The sequence below is a fragment of the Zootoca vivipara genome, chromosome 11 (assembly GCF_963506605.1).
Source record: "Zootoca vivipara chromosome 11, rZooViv1.1, whole genome shotgun sequence".
Classification (NCBI taxonomy): domain Eukaryota; kingdom Metazoa; phylum Chordata; class Lepidosauria; order Squamata; family Lacertidae; genus Zootoca; species Zootoca vivipara.
Window position 1 is genome coordinate 57,464,774 of NC_083286.1, and position 17,350 is coordinate 57,482,123.

Sequence of the window (17,350 nt, forward strand, 5' to 3'; positions counted from 1 at the left end):
GTAGGTCGAAAAATTCATAAGTCGAAAAGTGCCATTGGGAACATGATTTCCCATAGGAATGCATTGGAAACGGAAAAATTCGTAAGTCGAAGCAACCCCATCTAAAAATTCATAAGTCGAAGAAACCCTATCTAAAACCACCACAGTTTTCGTTGGGGTGTTGAAAAAATCGTAAGTGCATGGCCATTTGTCCCATTCGTAGGTAGAAAAATCCGGTTGTTGAGTCGTTCGTAAGTCGAGGTACCACTGTATATCGTACTGTTGTTTTATTGCTATGGCCGATGGCTGACGCAAATAAAGATTCATTCATTCATTCAAAGTAGTGACCACAGGAGGAATGACTGCTAGGAGGAGCACAGAGAGAAGAAATGCTCTGGTGCACCTGCAGCAGCACAACTGAGCATCTTCATCTCCCCCCTGCTGCAACAAAACATGTCTCTCCCATATCGGTCTCTACAGCCATGGCAGGCACAACAAGTCTCCAACAGTTTGACCAAAGGAACACCCCTTGATTGTCTCCCGAGATAGATGGAGGCCAGCCAATAAGTCCACCATGCTGGCTATTTGATTTGATACAGCAACTTCCTTCCTAACTCTACATTTCAGTGTTTAAGCCTGCAAAGGAACAGAAGAAGTGAAAGCAGAGCCACATACCCATACTTTCCAAAGAGCGAGACAGTCGTTCCCCCGACAGGGATGGCTTTGCCAGGTCCGTAGACATCCCAAATTGTCAAGGCTACCTGGGCATTTCGCGGCAAGTCTGGATACTTGACCGGCAGTTTTAACCACTCGTTCCAGCTGAGGAGAAGAGATTGTGGATATTAGTTTGGACTTACAAAACCATACAATTGTGGAGCTGGAAGGGCCCCCAAGTGCCATCTAGTCCAACCCCCTGCAATGCAGGAATCACAGCTAAAGCATCGATGGCAAATTAAAGCCATCCAAACTCGGTTTAGAGACCTCCAATGTGGGAAAGCCAACCACCTTTCATCAATGCCGGATTTACGTATAAGCTAAATAAGCTATAGCTTATGGCTCCACTCTCTTGGGGCCCGCAAACGAAAAATTAAAGGGGAAAAAACCTGGATGTACATTTCCGAAATATATGATAAAAAAACCCCTACATACAGCAACAGTGTTTTGTGTTGTGTAGGCTCCTATGATGTACCGGTAAGTAATGGGACCCGCTTGCTAGCCTGTTCCCTAAAATATCACTGGTTTGCTCATTTCTATATATAGGGTGCCTATATTCTGCATGTGCAAATGGCTTTAGATACCTATTAGGTCCATAAATTACCATATAGCATATATTCAACACAAAAAACAGCGATAATTTGTTATTGGCAAAAGATAGCTGGACATATTGGCAAAAGACAGCTCCTTTACCTTCAGTAGCCTAGGGCCTCATCAAACCTAAATCCTGCCCTGTTAAAGGTGGTCTGTTGTTGTTGTTTTTTTTGTTTTTAAATCAAGAAAAGTAATCAGTGCTATAACAGCGCCCTAGGTTGAATCAAAAGCGCTTTTCAGGTCATAGATTTTTTAGGCTCCCAAAAATACCCTTCCAGAGTAGACTTTGCTCTTGTGGCATGAATACACCAGATAAAATATACCATATTTTTGTGTGTGAATGCTTTGTGTTTGACATTCTTAAGAGAGACCTACTGGCGACTCCCTTGAAGCTCAAAGTATCTACTTGCAAAGAATCTGTAATCCAGTATCTGCAAGGGATGGTATTCCTGAAACTACTGAGATTGTTTCAGGATATTTAGCCGAGATTTTTAAAGTCAAATCTAAAGCTACTTAGTTTAACTTAATGGTGGCTGGCTACTGAGTCTTTTGTACATTTTATGTGTTTAATATGTGTGGATTACCAATGTTCCATGGAAGGCTTTTTCTTTCTTTCTCATCTATGATCTTATTGTCTAAATTATGCCAATAAAGGTTGAATAAAGGGGATGGGGGAAGGTGGTCTGTTCCACTGTCAAACAGCTCTTACTGTCAGAGGGTCACCAACTTGGATGACTTTAAAAGAGGATTATACTAATTCAGAGGAGGGGGCTATCATCACTACTACTAGCAACCATGGTTATGTTTCTGTCTCCATGGTCAGAGACAATAATGCTTTTGAATGCCAGTTGCTGGAAACCACAGGAGGGGAGCGGGCTCCTTCACTGAAATCCTGCTTGCGGGTTTCTTACAGGCCACTGTAAGAACAGGAAGTTGGACTAAATGGGCCACTGGCCTGATCCAGCAAGGCTTCCTTACGTTCCTACATCATTATGACAGTGGAGATCATGGCTAATAGTCATTGCTTACCCCAGGGTGCACTGTGGGTTAAACCACAGAGCCTAGGGCTTGCTGATCAGAAGCTCGGCAGTTCGGGTGAGCTCCCGTTGCTCGGTCCCAGCTCCTGCCAACCTAGCAGTTCGAAAGCATGTCGAAGTGCAAGTAGATAAATAGGTACCGCACCAAGCGGGAAGGTAAACAGCGTTTCCGTGTGCTGCTCTGGTTTTCCAGAAGCGGCTTAGTCATGCTGGCCACATGACCTGGAAGCTGTACGTCGGCTCCCTCAGCCAATAACGTGAGATGAGCGCCACAACCCCAGAGTCGCTCACGACTGGACCTAATGGTCAGGGGTCCCTTTACCTTATACCCCAGGGTCAGGTAAGTCTCACAAAGAGGTATGGCAGCCAGCTATCCAAAATGAAAGATGAAAGGCACTTACTTCCACCTGGTGCTAAAAGCTTTGTAGGATGTCCGAACTGGAAGGGCAAGAGGTTTGCCCTCTGCAAAGACCTGGCAGGTGACGTACAAGTCAGAACAGGTCTCCTGGTACAAGCCTGAGAACCTCAGCATGGGATTTTCCAAAACCGCTTTGTAGCTCTTCTGCTCTCTTTTCCCCTCCAAGCTTCCTCTAAAGAAACAATGCACAAAGAAAAAGATCATAGCAACAAAAATTTCACACAGCCAGAGGTAAGTCAGTCCATCTACTGTTCCTTGCCTAAAGTAGGCTTATGCAAGAGACAAGGTAGTAAGCCTATTTCTAAGACCATTCCACTTCAGAGTGTAGGTTATGGCTCCAGTGTCTCACACAGGGTGTGTGAGAGAACTCCCTGCATGTAGAAAAGTAGCATTAAAGGGGAAGGGTTGTGGCTAGCTTGACCTTCTTGATAAGCTGATAAGCTGATTTCTATGGGCAGGGCATTATGCTTTTAAATGGAAAAGCATTCAGACTCAAAAGGAAAAGAAGTCACTCTGCATTGCTCACACTGACAGCAGCAAGCTCTCTAGCGTGTCAGGCAGGGGACGTTGCCAACTCTACTTGCAGATGCCACTGGGACCCTCTGCTTGCAAGGTAGGTAAAGGTAAAGGTAAAGGTAAAAGGATGCCTGACCATTAGGTCCAGTCGTGACCGACTCTGGGGTTGCGGTGCTCATCTTGCTCTATTGGCCGAGGGAGCCGGCGTACAGCTTCCAGGTCATGTGGCCAGAATGACTAAGCCACTTCTGGTGAACCAGAGCAGCTCACACGGAAACACCGTTTACTTTCCTGCTATAGCGCTACTTATTTATCTACTTGCACTTTGACGTCCTTTCGAACTGCTAGGTTGGCAGGAGCTGGGACCGAGAACGGGAGCTCACCCCGTCACAGGGATTCAAACCGCTGACCTTCTGATCGGCAAGCCCTAGGCTCTGTGGTTTAACCCACAGCGCTACCTGCGTCCCTACCTACAAGGTAGGTACTGCCCTACTGATACCTCTTGCTGCAATTCAAGCCTTGCAGCGTTTGTTTTAAAGTACATTTTGGAGCCTTTGAGCAAATATCGACTTAATCGCACCGGCATTTTTTTTATTTTAATAATAATAATAATAATAACAAAACAGACAAGGAAACAAAGATGCCTTGCAGAACATTGGTAACCTTCGCCTCAAAAACATCCCTGTTCCCTATATCAGCAGGCTGCATTATACTGAGCCCATCCAGATCAACATTGCCCACACGAACTGGCAGCAGCACGTCTCCTAGGTTTCAGGCAGGGGACGTTCCTAGCGCTCCCTGGAGGTGCAATTGGGAATTGAACCCGAGACCTCCTGCTTGCAAGGTAGGCGCTGTCCTACTGGTGCCTTTTGCTACAGTTCAAGCCTCTCGGCGTTTGTTTTAAAGTACATTTGGAGCCTTCAAGCAAATACCGAATTAATCTTGACGATTAATTGAATGTAATGACAATAATAAAACAGACTAGCCAAAAAAAAAAAAAGATGCATTGCAGAACATTAGCAATCTTCACTTCAAAAACGTCCCATTCCCTACATCAGAAAGGAGCATTGTACTGAGTCGGATTATTGGTCTGTCCACTTCAGCATTGCCCACACGGACTGGCAGCAGCACCTCTCCTGTGTTCCAGGAAGGTGACGTTCCCAGCACTTCCTGGAGGTGCCACTGGGAATTGAACCTGGCACTTTCTGCATAATAATAATAATAATTTCATTTCCCCAGCCACTCTGGGCGGCTTCCAGCAAAATATAAAAATGCAATAATTCATCAAATGTTAAAAGCTTCCCTAAAGCAGGGGCTCTGACACTGAGATGCTGACCCCTTGCCCCTATGGGGCTGCACCCCATATATCTTGCCCACCCACTCAAAAGCATGGGTGCTTTTGGCATGCAGATAATTGTGCATTGATGCATGCATGCATTCCTCCCCCCTCACCCTCAGCCCACTCACATCTTGAGCTGCACATTGATGTCCAGGTCGCAGCTGTAAACATAATAGAACTTCTCTGCCTCCCCCATGGCGGCTGCTCCGGGGTCCCTCCCTTCTTCCCCTTTCCAAGCAGCTGGTGGCTCCTCGGAAGCCCCGCCCACAGACAGCCCCGCGCTCCTCCAATCAGAAGCCGGCCGGCCTCGGAGCGGCAGTCTGGTTGGAGCAGGAGCCTCCTCCCCCGGCGTTCCAAAGGGCGCGGCGAAGCCTGCCCGGAAGTTTCCTGCTCCCTTCGCGGCTGGCTTTTGTGCCCGGCACAAAGATGGCGGTGGCGTCGCGTACGGAAAAGGACGATGAGAACGATAATAATGGCCGCGCCCAAGGCAGGAATGGCGGTGCCCTATGGGGGAAGGTTTTCTGTGATGCTCAGCAGGGGGAAAGTTGAAGGTGTGGGACTTGAGTGGGAGGGGCTTAGCTTTCGTTGGAGCCCATGAAGCAGAATACTGTAGAGTTGAAAGCTGGAGGGTTATATTATCGTTGCTGTTCTTTTCACTATATTGTGTTAAATTATGCCACACACCCATTCCATCCCAGTTAGTGTGTTTATATGTGTTGGAAGCCGCACAGAGTGGCGGGGTATAAATGATAAAATTAGTAGTAGTAGTAGCAGTATTAAAATAGATAACGTAAGTAAACTATTTAAACAAAATTAATAATATGTTATAATATATATACATATATAATGCTAGTTTTTATCTGCACAGGAAAACTAAACGTTTAGCAAATTAAATTTTCACAATACACTCCTGTGCTTTGCAAGCTCCAAAACTCCACTGTGGGACAGAAAAGTTAAGATTTAAAATTTAAAAAATCTAATTTAGGGGTACTCTCATTTTGACTCAAGAAAATCACCATTTTATAGTTCAAATCGGGAAAAATAAATACAGTAAATGGACAAAAGTACAAAGATTCACAAAATGTTTAGGGGTATGCATACCCCTGCGTTCCCCCAGAGAAAAACAACATTCTATCCTTATCAGAATATTGAGAGGGGAGGGGGGACACACAATTATTTATTTCCTCACAGAAATAAAGATGGAGAAGCAGGACAGGTGGCCAGATTGAGCCTTCAGCCTACTCACTAAAAACGGGGAGGACATCCTTGAGATGTTTTAGACTGATAGGAGTTGTAGTTTGAAACATCTCAAGGGCACCAAGTTGGGGGACAGATGTATTTATGGATGCCTCCAAAAAACAACAACACAGCTGCAATGCAATACAAATATGGTGTCCAAAAGTCTACAAAATCTCCCCAGTTGCTCATATAAAAGGATAGAATTGTAGAGTTGGAAGGGACCCTGAGGATCATCTAGTCCAGCCCCCTGCAATGCAGGAATATGCAGCTGTCCCATGTGGGAACGAACTTGCAACCTTGTCCTTCTCAGCACCACCCTCTAACCAACCGAACTATCCTGTTGTGTTCTATCACTTAGCTATGGCTGCTAATTTAAAAAGTTTTGCAATAAACTGACTAAGGATTCCCCAATCCGTCCACAAGTCCTAACAATGAAATGGTGAAACCATTCTTTTAAAAAACACCATCATAATATCACCAGCCTAGAATGCAAAATTCCACACATACCACTAGATGGGGGTAAAACACAAGAGTTGGGACCTTCCGCCACTAGAAGGGTCCTCAGCTAAGAAGGCAAGTCATTCATAGATAGATAGATAGATAGATAGACGTTTTTCAAACTTCACATCAAATGGGGGAAGAAGAAGAAGGCAGGAAGGAAGAAAAACAACCCTAACTAAATCTCTTTCCTGCCTTTTTTTGACTTCGAAAGAAAAATGGGCATTTCAAAAATGTTCCTGATTAGATTGGAACAAAAAGATGATGCATCCGTTCGGGATGAATCACGAGGCGCGAAGCTTTCTGTCACCCTGATATAGACCTGAAATGCTTAGCTTGGATTTATAGTGCCGTCTGAGAGCCACAAGACTCTGTTTACTCATATGGGAAAACTGGGCGCAGTTTCCAGCCTTTCCTTCGGCGTGATCTGTTACTTTATCACCTTGATGGATCTGGAAGATACAATAACTCTCCCTTCTAATACGCGGGGCTACCATAGATTCTTTATCAACTGTCTTTGGTTTTAATCTCATCTCTTGGGGATAAAGCGCCCCACCCCACACTACCGATCTCTCACTTTGAAATGCAGACACATTAGTGCAACTCCTTGTGGCAGAATAATCCATTTTTTGGATGGCGAACATGAGGATAGGTCCTCTGCTACCAAAATCAGAGGTGGACTGTTTTGCTGCCTGAGGAGTTAAAAGTAGATTGCATTCAATGGATGGCCCCATAGATCTGCGGCCAGACACAAGCCTTAGAAGGACAAAGTCCCAAATTCAATGCTTATTTGATTTCATTTATTTATTTATTCCTATTTAACTAACTGCATCCCCTTCATGGATCAATGCCTTGTCGTGGTGAAGGGGCTTGAATAACTCAGAGAAGCTATGAGCTATGCCATGCAGGGCCACCCAAGATGGACAGGTCATAGTGGAGAGTTTTGACTAAACGTGATCCACCTGGAGAAGGAACTGGCAAGCCACTCCAGTATCCCTGCCAAGAAAACTCCATGGACAAAGACAACAGGCATATAAAAGTTATGACGCTGGAAGATGAGCCCCTCAGGTCGGAAGGCGTCCAACATGCTACTGAGGAAGAGCGGAGGACAAGTACAAGTAGATTCAGAGCTGATGAAGCGGCTGGGCCAAAGCCGAAAGGACGCTCAGTTGCGGATATGCCTGGAAGCGAAAGGAAAGTCCGATGCTGTAAAGAAAAATATTGCATAGGAACCTGGAATGTAAGAACCATGAATGGAGGTAAGCTGGATGTGGTCAAAAATGAGATGACATGAATAAATATCGACATCCTGGGCATCAGTGAACTAAAATGGAAGGGAATGGGCGAATTCAGTTCGGGTGACTATCATATCTACTACTGTGGGCAAGAATCCTGTAGTAGAAATGGAGTGGCCCTCATAGTCAACAAAAGAGTGGCAAAAGCTGTAATGGGATGCAATCTCAAAAATGACAGAATGATCTCGATACGAATCCAAGGCAGACCTTTTAACATCACAGTAATCCAAGTTTATGCACCAACTACCGGAGCTGAAGAAAGTGAAATTGACCAATTCTATGAAGACCTACAACACCTTCTAGAAATGGCACCAAAGAAGGGTGTTCTTCTCATTACAGGGGATTGGAATGCTAAAGTAGGGAATCAAGAGATAAAAGGAACAACTGGCAAGTTTGGCCTTGGAGTTCAAAATGAAGCAGGGCAAAGGCTAATAGAGTTCTGTTAAGAGAACAAGCTGGTCATCACAAACACTCTCTTCCAACAACACAAGAGACGACTCTACACATGGATATCACCAAATGGGCAGCATCGAAATCAGATTGATTATATTCTCTGCAGCCAAAGATGGAGAAGCTCTATACAATCAGCAAAAACAAGACCTGGAGCTGACTGTAACTCAGATCATCAGCTTCTTATAGCAAAATTCCAGCTTAAACTGAAGAAAGTAGGAAAAACCACTGGGCCAGTAAGATACAATCTGAATCAAATCCCTTATGAATACACAGTGGAAGTGAGGAACAGGTTTAAGGATTTAGATTTGGTGGACAGAGTGCCTGAAGAACTATGGATGGAGGCTCGTAACATTATACAGGAGGTAGCAACGAAAACCATCCCAAGGAAAAGGAAATGCAAGAAAGCAAAATGGCTGTCCAACGAGGCCTTGCAAATAGCGGAGGAGAGGAGGCAAGCAAAATGCAAGGGAGATAGGGAAAGATACAGGAAACTGAATGCAGATTTCCAAAAAACAGCAAGGAGAGACAAGAGGGTCTTCTTAAATGAGCAATGGAAAGAAATAGAGGAAAACAATAGAATGGGGAAAACCAGAGATCTGTTCAAGAAAATTGGAGATATGAAAGGAACATTTCGTACAAAGATTACCATAATCAAGGACAAAAGTGGTAAGGACCTAACAGAAGCAGAAGACATCAAGAAGAGGTGGCAGGAATACACAGAGGAATTATACCAGAAAGATATGGAGGTCTCGTATACCCCAGGTAGTGTGGTTGCTGACCTTGAGATAGACATCTTGGAGAGTTAAGTCAAATGGGCCTTAGAAAGCACTGCTAATAACAAGGCCAGTGGAAGTGATGATATTCCAGCTGAACTATTTAAAATTTTAAAAGATGATGCTGTTAAGGTGCTACACCCAATATGCCAGCAAGTTTGGAAAACTCAGCAATGGCCAGAGGATTGGAGAAGATCAGTCTACATCCCAATTCCAAAGAAGGGCAGTGCCAAAGAATGCTCCAACTACCGCACAATTGTGCTCATTTCACACGCTAGCAAGGTTATGCTTAAAATTCTACAAGGCAGGCTTAGGCAGTATGTGGACCGAGAACTCCCAGAAGTGCAAGCTGGATTTCGAAAGGGCAGAGGAACCAGAGAGCAAATAGCAAACATGCGCTGGATTATGGAGAAAGTTAGAGAGTTCCAGAAAAACGTCTACTTCTGCTTCATTGACTATGCAAAAGCCTTTGACTGTGTCGACCACAGCAAACTATGGCAAGTTCTTAAAGAAATGGGAGTGCCTGATCACCTCATCTGTCTCCTGAGAAATCTCTATGTGGGACAAGAAGCTACAGTTAGAACTGGATATGGAACAACTGAGTGGTTCAAAATTGGGAAAGGAGTATGACAAGGTTGTATATTGTCTCCCTGCTTATTTAACTTATATGCAGAATTCATCATGTGAAAGGCTGGACTAGATGAATCCCAAGCCGGAATTAAGATTGCTGGAAGAAATATCAACAACCTCAGATATGCAGATGACACAACCTTGATGGCAGAAAGCGAGGAGGAATTAAAGAACCTTTTAATGAGGGTGAAAGAGGAGAGCGCAAAATATGGTCTGAAGCTCAACATAAAAAAAAAAACCAAGATCATGGCCACTGGTCCCATCACCTCCTGGCAAATAGAAGGGGAAGAAATGGAGGCAGTGAGAGATTTTACCTTCTTGGGCTCCTTGATCACTGCAGATGGTGACAGCAGTCACGAAATTAAAAGACGCCTGCTTCTTGGGAGAAAAGCAATGACAAACCTAGACAGCATCTTAAAAAGCAGAGACATCACCTTGCCGACAAAGGTCCGTATAGTTAAAGCTATGGTTTTCCCAGTAGTGATGTATGGAAGTGAGAGCTGGACCATAAAGAAGGCTGATCGCCGAAGAATTGATGCTTTTGAATTATGGTGCTGGAGGAGACTCTTGAGAGTCCCATGGACTGCAAGAAGATCAAACCTATCCATTCTTAAGGAAATCAGCCCTGAGTGCTCCCTGGAAGGACAGATCGTGAAGCTGAGGCTCCAATACTTTGGCCACCTCATGAGAAGAGAAGAATCCTTGGAAAAAACCCTGATGTTGGGAAAGATTGAGGGCACTAGGAGAAGGGGACGTCAGAGGACAAGATGGTTGGATAGTGTTCTCGAAGCTACGAACATGAGTTTGACCAAACTGCGGGAGGCAGTGCAAGACAGGAGTGCCTGGCGTGCTATGGTCCATGGGGTCACGAAGAGTCGGACACGACTAAACGACTAAACAACAACAACAAACTAACTGCATGTAACCAGTTAAGAGAAAACCTCAAAGTGTTTTACAGAGGAGGGCATAAAAACATATGCAAACATTAAAAACTAGTTAACATAAACCTTACAGAATCAGTAATGTCCAGATGTAATAAAATCACATGTGGTGAAATTACACGTAAACGATCTAAGATTGCAGGGTGGCAAAAGCCACCAACTGATGACCACCAACTTGGAGGTCTTTAAAAGACAATGGCTATGGTCTGCCTCCATATTTGGAAGCTGTGGTTCTTGCAAATACCAGTTGCTGGGAAAGCACATTGCTCTTGTGGTCCTGTTTGTGGGTTTCCCATCTGGGCATCTGGTTGGCCACTGTGAGAACAGGATGCTGGACTAATGAGGCCATTGTTCTGACCCAGCAGGCTCTTCTGTTTTCAAAGAGCTCTATCTGAGGCTTTGCACTGATACCAAGCAGTCAGAGATAAAAGGACTGATGTTCTGATTTCATAAAATGGTATCTTTTTAAGCGGGTGCAACCCTGTTGTCTAGGTCAAGATACACCTACCAGACCAACAGTTAAATGTTGCTTGACACTGAAAATGGAGCAAGAAGCCAAGTCAGGAATCCAATGGTACACAGATCACTTTCAGCACCTTGGAGAGCTCCCCAGGTCCTGCTGAGGCAAGCTGTTGTCCTTGCTGGTACAGAGATCAGGGCTGGCTCTAGGTAAACCCCCGGTGGCCCGGTGCGCCAGGGTGCCGGGCCAGTAGGCAGGGCACCGCACGGCAAAGCCGCGCGGAAACCATGCTGCGCCCTGTGAGGGCGGGGGCGCCGGAGCGATCTCCGCCCCTCAGCACCAGGGCGTGCGACCTGCTCGAGACTGCCCTGACAGAGATCCATCTGAACTATGATGTACAGTATGTTAACTGGATCTGTAGCTTAGGTCCTTCCCGACCTCCTTAACATCTTGGGGAAACAGGGGTCCTGTGGGAGACGCCTCTTCTGAATCAGTGGAGGGAGGGCTCTGCCCTCTAGCCAGGAAGGTCCATGTGAATGTCCTGCCAGTTATTCCCCCTAGGATGGAACCAAAGTCTCATTCTCTTCTGCATCCTCTATTTCATTGTACTCTTTCCCCAGGTCATAGGTTATGACAGTTGGAAACCTGTGAAGGGTGACTTCACACATCCACCTAAGGATGGACCACCAGGTTGGCAAGACTGGTCCACGTGGCCTGGTCACCATCCTGTGACTCTCTCTTGCTCTGCTTGCAAGCTTCCCCGTAGGCATCCAATTACTAGGGCTGGCTTAGGAATTTGTGCAACTTCAGGCAAAACAGAAAATGCTGCAACAAAAACACATGCCCATGAAGGAGATAGGCGTGGTGGTGTCTGGCTGCTGTGATGGAGGTGGAGTGGCAGGGGCGGGCAAGGGCAAGGGTAAAGGTGGCTGGATCTGCCACCTGAGGTGACTGCCTCACCCTGACTCATGGGCAGACCAGCCCTAAAATTCAACACTGTCCAAAACGCGATGCTAGACTCGATGGTCCAGCAAGGCTGGAGGCAGTATGACTATGAATGACAGAAGTGCAGTAACCTACTGCTGCTGGGTAAACCTGTGGAGTGATTGCTTGCATTTGATATTGCATAGAGTTCTGGCTTCCTAATATGAAGAGGGTATTGTAGAGCTGGAAAAGTGGCCACCAATGTGATTGTAGGGCTGGAGAAGCTCCCCTGTGAGAAAAGGTTACAAGACGAAACAGTAGGAGCTGTTTGACAGTGGAATGGACACCCTCGGAAGGTATTTGATAAGGTCATTGATGGTTGCTATCCATCATGGCTCTGTGTACCATCTACAACAGAAGTGTGAATGCCAGTTGCTGGAAACTAGAGGAGGGGAGAATGCTGTTGAATTCAGGTTCTGTTTGCAGGCTTTCCACTAGTATCCGGTTGGAAGTAGAGTTGGGACTAAATGAGCCTTTGAACTGATCCACCAGGCCTCCTCTGATGTCCTTATATTCAAATGCCTTCCTTTATTTCCCAAAAGTCTCCCCACCCACTCGGCTAGGTCCTCCTGAGAAGGGTTTCCGATGGCACAATTTATTTGTTCCCTTCCTCCCTCTCCCCCCTCCCCTCCTTTTTTGTGTTTGCGCTAATGTTCTGAACATCGACGCCGCATAGCCGATGATTATTTGCCAGACAGAGTGACTTAACGCAGATCTGCAAGCTGTTCCCATTTGTTAAATGTCAGAAAAACACATGCGAGTCAGTGGCTCTAGCACTTAGCTGCCAGCTGGTTCTTCTGAAAGGAGGGGACGAGTGACACTCTATCAAACAGCAGGCTTTCAAAAGAAGAGGAGACCTCTTCCAGAACTGCGGTTCAGATGTTCTTTTAACAACATAAGCAAAACAAGGCGCTCGGCTCCCCTCCCTCATTGCACACACAAACACACCACGTCTCTCACCCACTATTTTCTCTTGAGATCTGATCTTCTGTTTCTGTAGGGTTTCTTAGCACCCAAAGTATTGCACAGCAGGAGGGAGAGTGTGTTTGACGTCATTGCACATATACTTAAGAACATAAACCGAGCCTGCTGTATCAGGCCAATAGCCCATTCAGGTCCAGCATCTTTTTCTCACAGTGACCAACAGGATGCCTCCTCCTCCTCTTCCTCACATTCTCGGCTACACATTCTCGGCTACTTCCAACATATATAAAAACATATTAAACCAGGGGTGTCAAACTCAAATTCATCGGGGGCCGCATCAGCAGTTTGGTCACCCTCAAAGGGCCGGTTGTGTCTGTAGGACTATGTGTCCACTCTTTATTATCATAAATTATTGTCACTGCATTCAATTATTACTGTTTTTTGTAATAATGTAAGCTCATTCCCGCCCCCACGTGGATCACATTCCTGCATCGTGGCGCGTGTGTGGGAGGTGATATAAACGAGGGAAATTTGAACAAAAGGTGGGGATCGACGGCTTCCGGGGGGGGGGGGCTCAACTAAACCTTCGGCAGGAAGGAGAAAGCCACTGCTGGGATTAAAAACCTGCAGATGGAAAGAGGGCTCCCCTCTCCCGCCCTGCGCACACCCAAACCCCGCTAGGCAGGATGCCACACGCTGCAACCCACCCCATGCTTTGGAGAGGGGCAGGAACATGCGGTGCAGCGCCAACTCCCTGCTTTGCTTTTGCATCCTCCCTCCTCAGCGCCAGAGTCCCTTCCCCTCACGCTGAGGGAGGGCAGTGGATTTCCCGAGGAGGAAGGCGGCGGCAGCCCCAGCGGACGTGCATCTTCGCCTCAGAGCTGCTCTTCCCCCCACCCGCGCTGTTGTCGTCTTCGCCGCCGCCTCTCCCTACCGGGACTGCAGGCAGAGGAGGCTTGAAAACCTCCCCCCCCCAAAAAAAATCCCCTCCCACCTACTCAAACCGTGAGGCGACTCCATCTGGAGCCCTACATCACGAGGGGCTGAGGGGAGGCGGCGGCAGAGCGGGAAGAGCAGGAACCCGTGCCGTCGTCGCCGCCTCCCTCCCGACCCCCCCCCTGGGGAGCTGCTCCGCCGGAACTGAGAAGCCAAAGGGCGGCTCGGGGGTGGGGGGGCAGAGCAAAAGCCAGCCACCCTCCCGAGTGTCTATGAGGAGAAAACGGAGGAAGAGGGAAGAGAAACCCGGCTCCATCAAGAGAGTGGCTGTTGCGCTTCGCCTACTTTCCCCTCAGGCTCACTCCACGTCCCTTTCTCCCGCTCGCTCGCCCACCTCCCGGATGCAGCCGAGGAGAGGAAGGGAAGTGGCGGGCGGTGGCTCCCCAGTGCCACCTCACTCGCTCTTGGAGACAACAGCAAAGCCCGCCCCCCCCCCCCAAAATCCAGCGCTGCTCCGTCCCGGCACCAACTTTGCTGGCGGCGCCTGTAGGGCTTTCCTACCTCCTCAGCGGGCTTCCTCCCCCTCCTCCTGCATCTCACTTCCCTGTCTGGCCGCTGTGCCACCGCCTCCCTCAGCCTCATTCGAAATTGAAATTCCCTGGCCAAGGCCGTCAGCGCGGCTCCAGCACCCCGGCCTCCGCCTGCAGCCCCGCCCTCGGTTTTGACCCTCGGCCAATCGCAGGCTCCAGAACTACTGTCAGTGGTATTGTCGGCGGCGGCTACGCGGGCCACATGACGAGGTCTGGCGGGCCGGATTAGGCCCCCGGGCCTTGTGTTTGACACCCGTGTATTAAACCATTAAACATTTTAAAAAACTTCCCTATACAGAGCTGCCTTCAGGTGTCTTCTAAAGGTTACTTATCTCCTTGGCTCAGGGGCTTCATAACTCCAAATCCCCCAACATTGTTCCAATGAAAATAGAGACGTCCTAGAAAAAGATGCTTAGGTATACCTTTGGTATACCTTTTTTGGTATACCAAAAAAACTGAGGCGTTTCTATTGGGACTAATGGGAGAGGATATAGCAAAAGGAGATCAGAGATTATTTATGTATGCCACAACCGCAGCAAGGACTTTGTTAGCCCAAAAATGGAAATTACAAGAGATACCGACGATTCAGGAGTGGCAGATGAAAATGATTGACTATGCAGAGTTAGCAAAATTGACCTGCGGGATCCGTAACCAGGGAGAGACAAGGTTTCAAAGGGAATGGAGTAAATTCATTGACTATATAGAGAAGAACTGTAGAAGTTTAAAGACACTTGCAGGACTGAAATAAATCCTACGAACTGATTTAAAATGTGGGCAAAAAGGAACTGTGAGAGAAGAGTGAGAAATAAAGCTGAATGACGAGTGGGAGGGAAGTCATAGCTCGGCAGAGTGAAATGAACTGAGAGAGGGGAATATAAGATGAATTGTATAAAAATGGTTTTTGTTTTGTTTGTTAAAAGTTAATAAAAAATATTTTAAAAAAAGAAAATAGAGACGTCCCAAGGAAAAGTGGGAGATTCTGGGATCAACTTAGAAACTCAGAGGGCTTTTGTAAATCCAGGACTGCAGAGACTCCAAGCAGGGCCGGCCCTAAGGCAAGGCTGGGTGGTGCAAGGCGCCAGGGCGCCAGGGGGGCACCGTGCTGCTCCGCCCGTGCGGCAGCCGTGCTCAGAAACAGGAGGGGGGCCCGGAGGGATAGTTCGCGCGAGGGCGCCAGCTATGCTTAAGACGGCCCAGACTCCAAGTGCACATATTTTCCAGGGACAATTTTATATATGTTGGAAGCTGCCCAGAGTGGCTGGACCAACCCAGTCAGATAGGTGGATGATGATGATGATCATGATCATGGTGATGAATATTATTAATATTGAATAGGACATCCCTATTTTCATTGGAGAAATGTTGGGACAGTATGGGAGGGCCTGCTTGGAGGGTCTGCTGTAAGCAAGCTAGACAAGAGTGCAACAGTGCCTCCCCCTCCCCCCCAGTGCTTTCCAGCCAGTGTCGTTCAGAAGCATTGCTGCAATTTTATGTTGAGGCAGAGCATGGCCATCATGGGAAACCAGTTCAAGGAAGGAGGTTGAGACACAGATGCAGAGGTAGACATATGAGGAATATAATATATAGATGAATTCTATATATGGGGGGGGGGCGCGCGATATTTTCAGCAACATGGCTTGAAGACCCCCTACAAAAAGTCATCTCACTTCATTAAAGTGATGGGGGGGGGCAGAAGCGGTCCCTTCTCCCTGCTCCCCCAATACTTTTTAACTCCTGACAATCCTCATAAATCAAGGGAGCATCTGCAAGTGGGTAAATGTTAAATAAGTGTTCACAGTTAATTTGTAATCAACCAACAACAGCAAAGTGTTAATTGAATACCATTACACAAATGTAACATGATGCGTCAGCTATGTTCTTAAAGTGGGGAGATGTTACCCTTTTGTTTATCATTCCCGGCTCCTTGGAGAAATAAATGAATGTGTTGTTTATCTGATCTGTGTCGACTCAGAAAGCTGGGCCAATTTCAATCTTGAAGTTCTTGCTCTGCTTCAGAGAGGTGCCCAGAATAGAGCAGCTTGATTGGTTTAAATTTTAAACTTTAAAACAAGCTGAACTTTCTCTCTTAGGGGAGCTGTGAGTATGAAGTCTCCTGCTCTGGCAAAATACTCAGGAGTTTGGCACCAATGACAAAGTGTTTGAATCATGCTTCAAAGGCGACCTGAATGAATTTCTTTGGGCCTAATTTTTAAACATAACTTCTGATTCCCTCGCCTGTTTTGAAAAAATTAGATGGTAATTCGTGTGTGTGTCTGTGTGTGTGTGCGCGCGCACACTACTTATTTAATTACTTAGTTCATCATGGAACTGGAGAGTTGAATGGGGCTCTGAGAATCATCTAGTCCAACCCTCTGCAATGCAGGAATCACAGCTAAAGAACAGTGTTCGAAACTCCCATTGTTCTAGGCACATTATGCAACGGGGAATTTCATTAGCAACTTCTGTTTAAAATCCTCCAAGAAAAGAGAGTCTACCACTTCTGAGGGAGTTTGTTCCACTGTCGAATGGTCTTACTATTAAAAAGTTATTCCTAGGGTTGCATCAGAATATCCTTTCTAGTCATTTGAATCCATTGGTTCGGGTCCTATCCTCTGCAGAAACAGAAAATAAACTTGCTCCATCTTCCATATGCACCTCCATCCTAGCTTAAGAAGACTGTCAGTTCTTGGCAGATGTTCTTTTCCTCTTGACTTTTTCACCTTCTCTGCTTCTCTACTCACACTGGATATTTGTTTTCCCCAGCAAGAGTGGGTGACTGGCCATTGTCAGGTTAGGATTGGGGGAAACAAAAAAGGCTCTGCAAATAGCAAAAGGCAAAATTCCTCAGAGCCGAGGTGAGCTTCCATCTTTGCTTTGCATCAGAAGCAGACTCCTAGACCTCCTAGACTTGAGAAACCTCTCCCGGGCATGAGCTTCCCTTCCCCCACCCTTCCGATATTGGTCGCTCGACAAAAAGCTCTGTCTCTCCTCAGCTCCACTCCACGGAGATGAAGCTCTGTCTGGTAATGA

General features: G+C 46.6%; 1 protein-coding gene across 2 annotated transcripts in view; it reads right to left on the bottom strand.

Moving 5' to 3' along the window:
- Positions 1 to 4,815, bottom strand: part of PIK3C3 (phosphatidylinositol 3-kinase catalytic subunit type 3) — a 104,356-nt gene extending 99,541 nt beyond the window's left edge. For both annotated transcript variants that reach the window (XM_035100486.2, XM_035100487.2), the window contains exons 1-3: positions 4,726 to 4,815; positions 2,726 to 2,914; positions 655 to 798 (exon numbers count right to left, since the gene is read on the bottom strand). In XM_035100486.2, coding sequence (XP_034956377.1) covers positions 655 to 798; positions 2,726 to 2,914; positions 4,726 to 4,793 — 401 coding nt within the window. In that variant the 5' untranslated portion in view covers positions 4,794 to 4,815. The remainder of the gene's footprint in view (positions 1 to 654; positions 799 to 2,725; positions 2,915 to 4,725) is intronic.
- Positions 4,816 to 17,350: the final 12,535 nt, after the last annotated feature.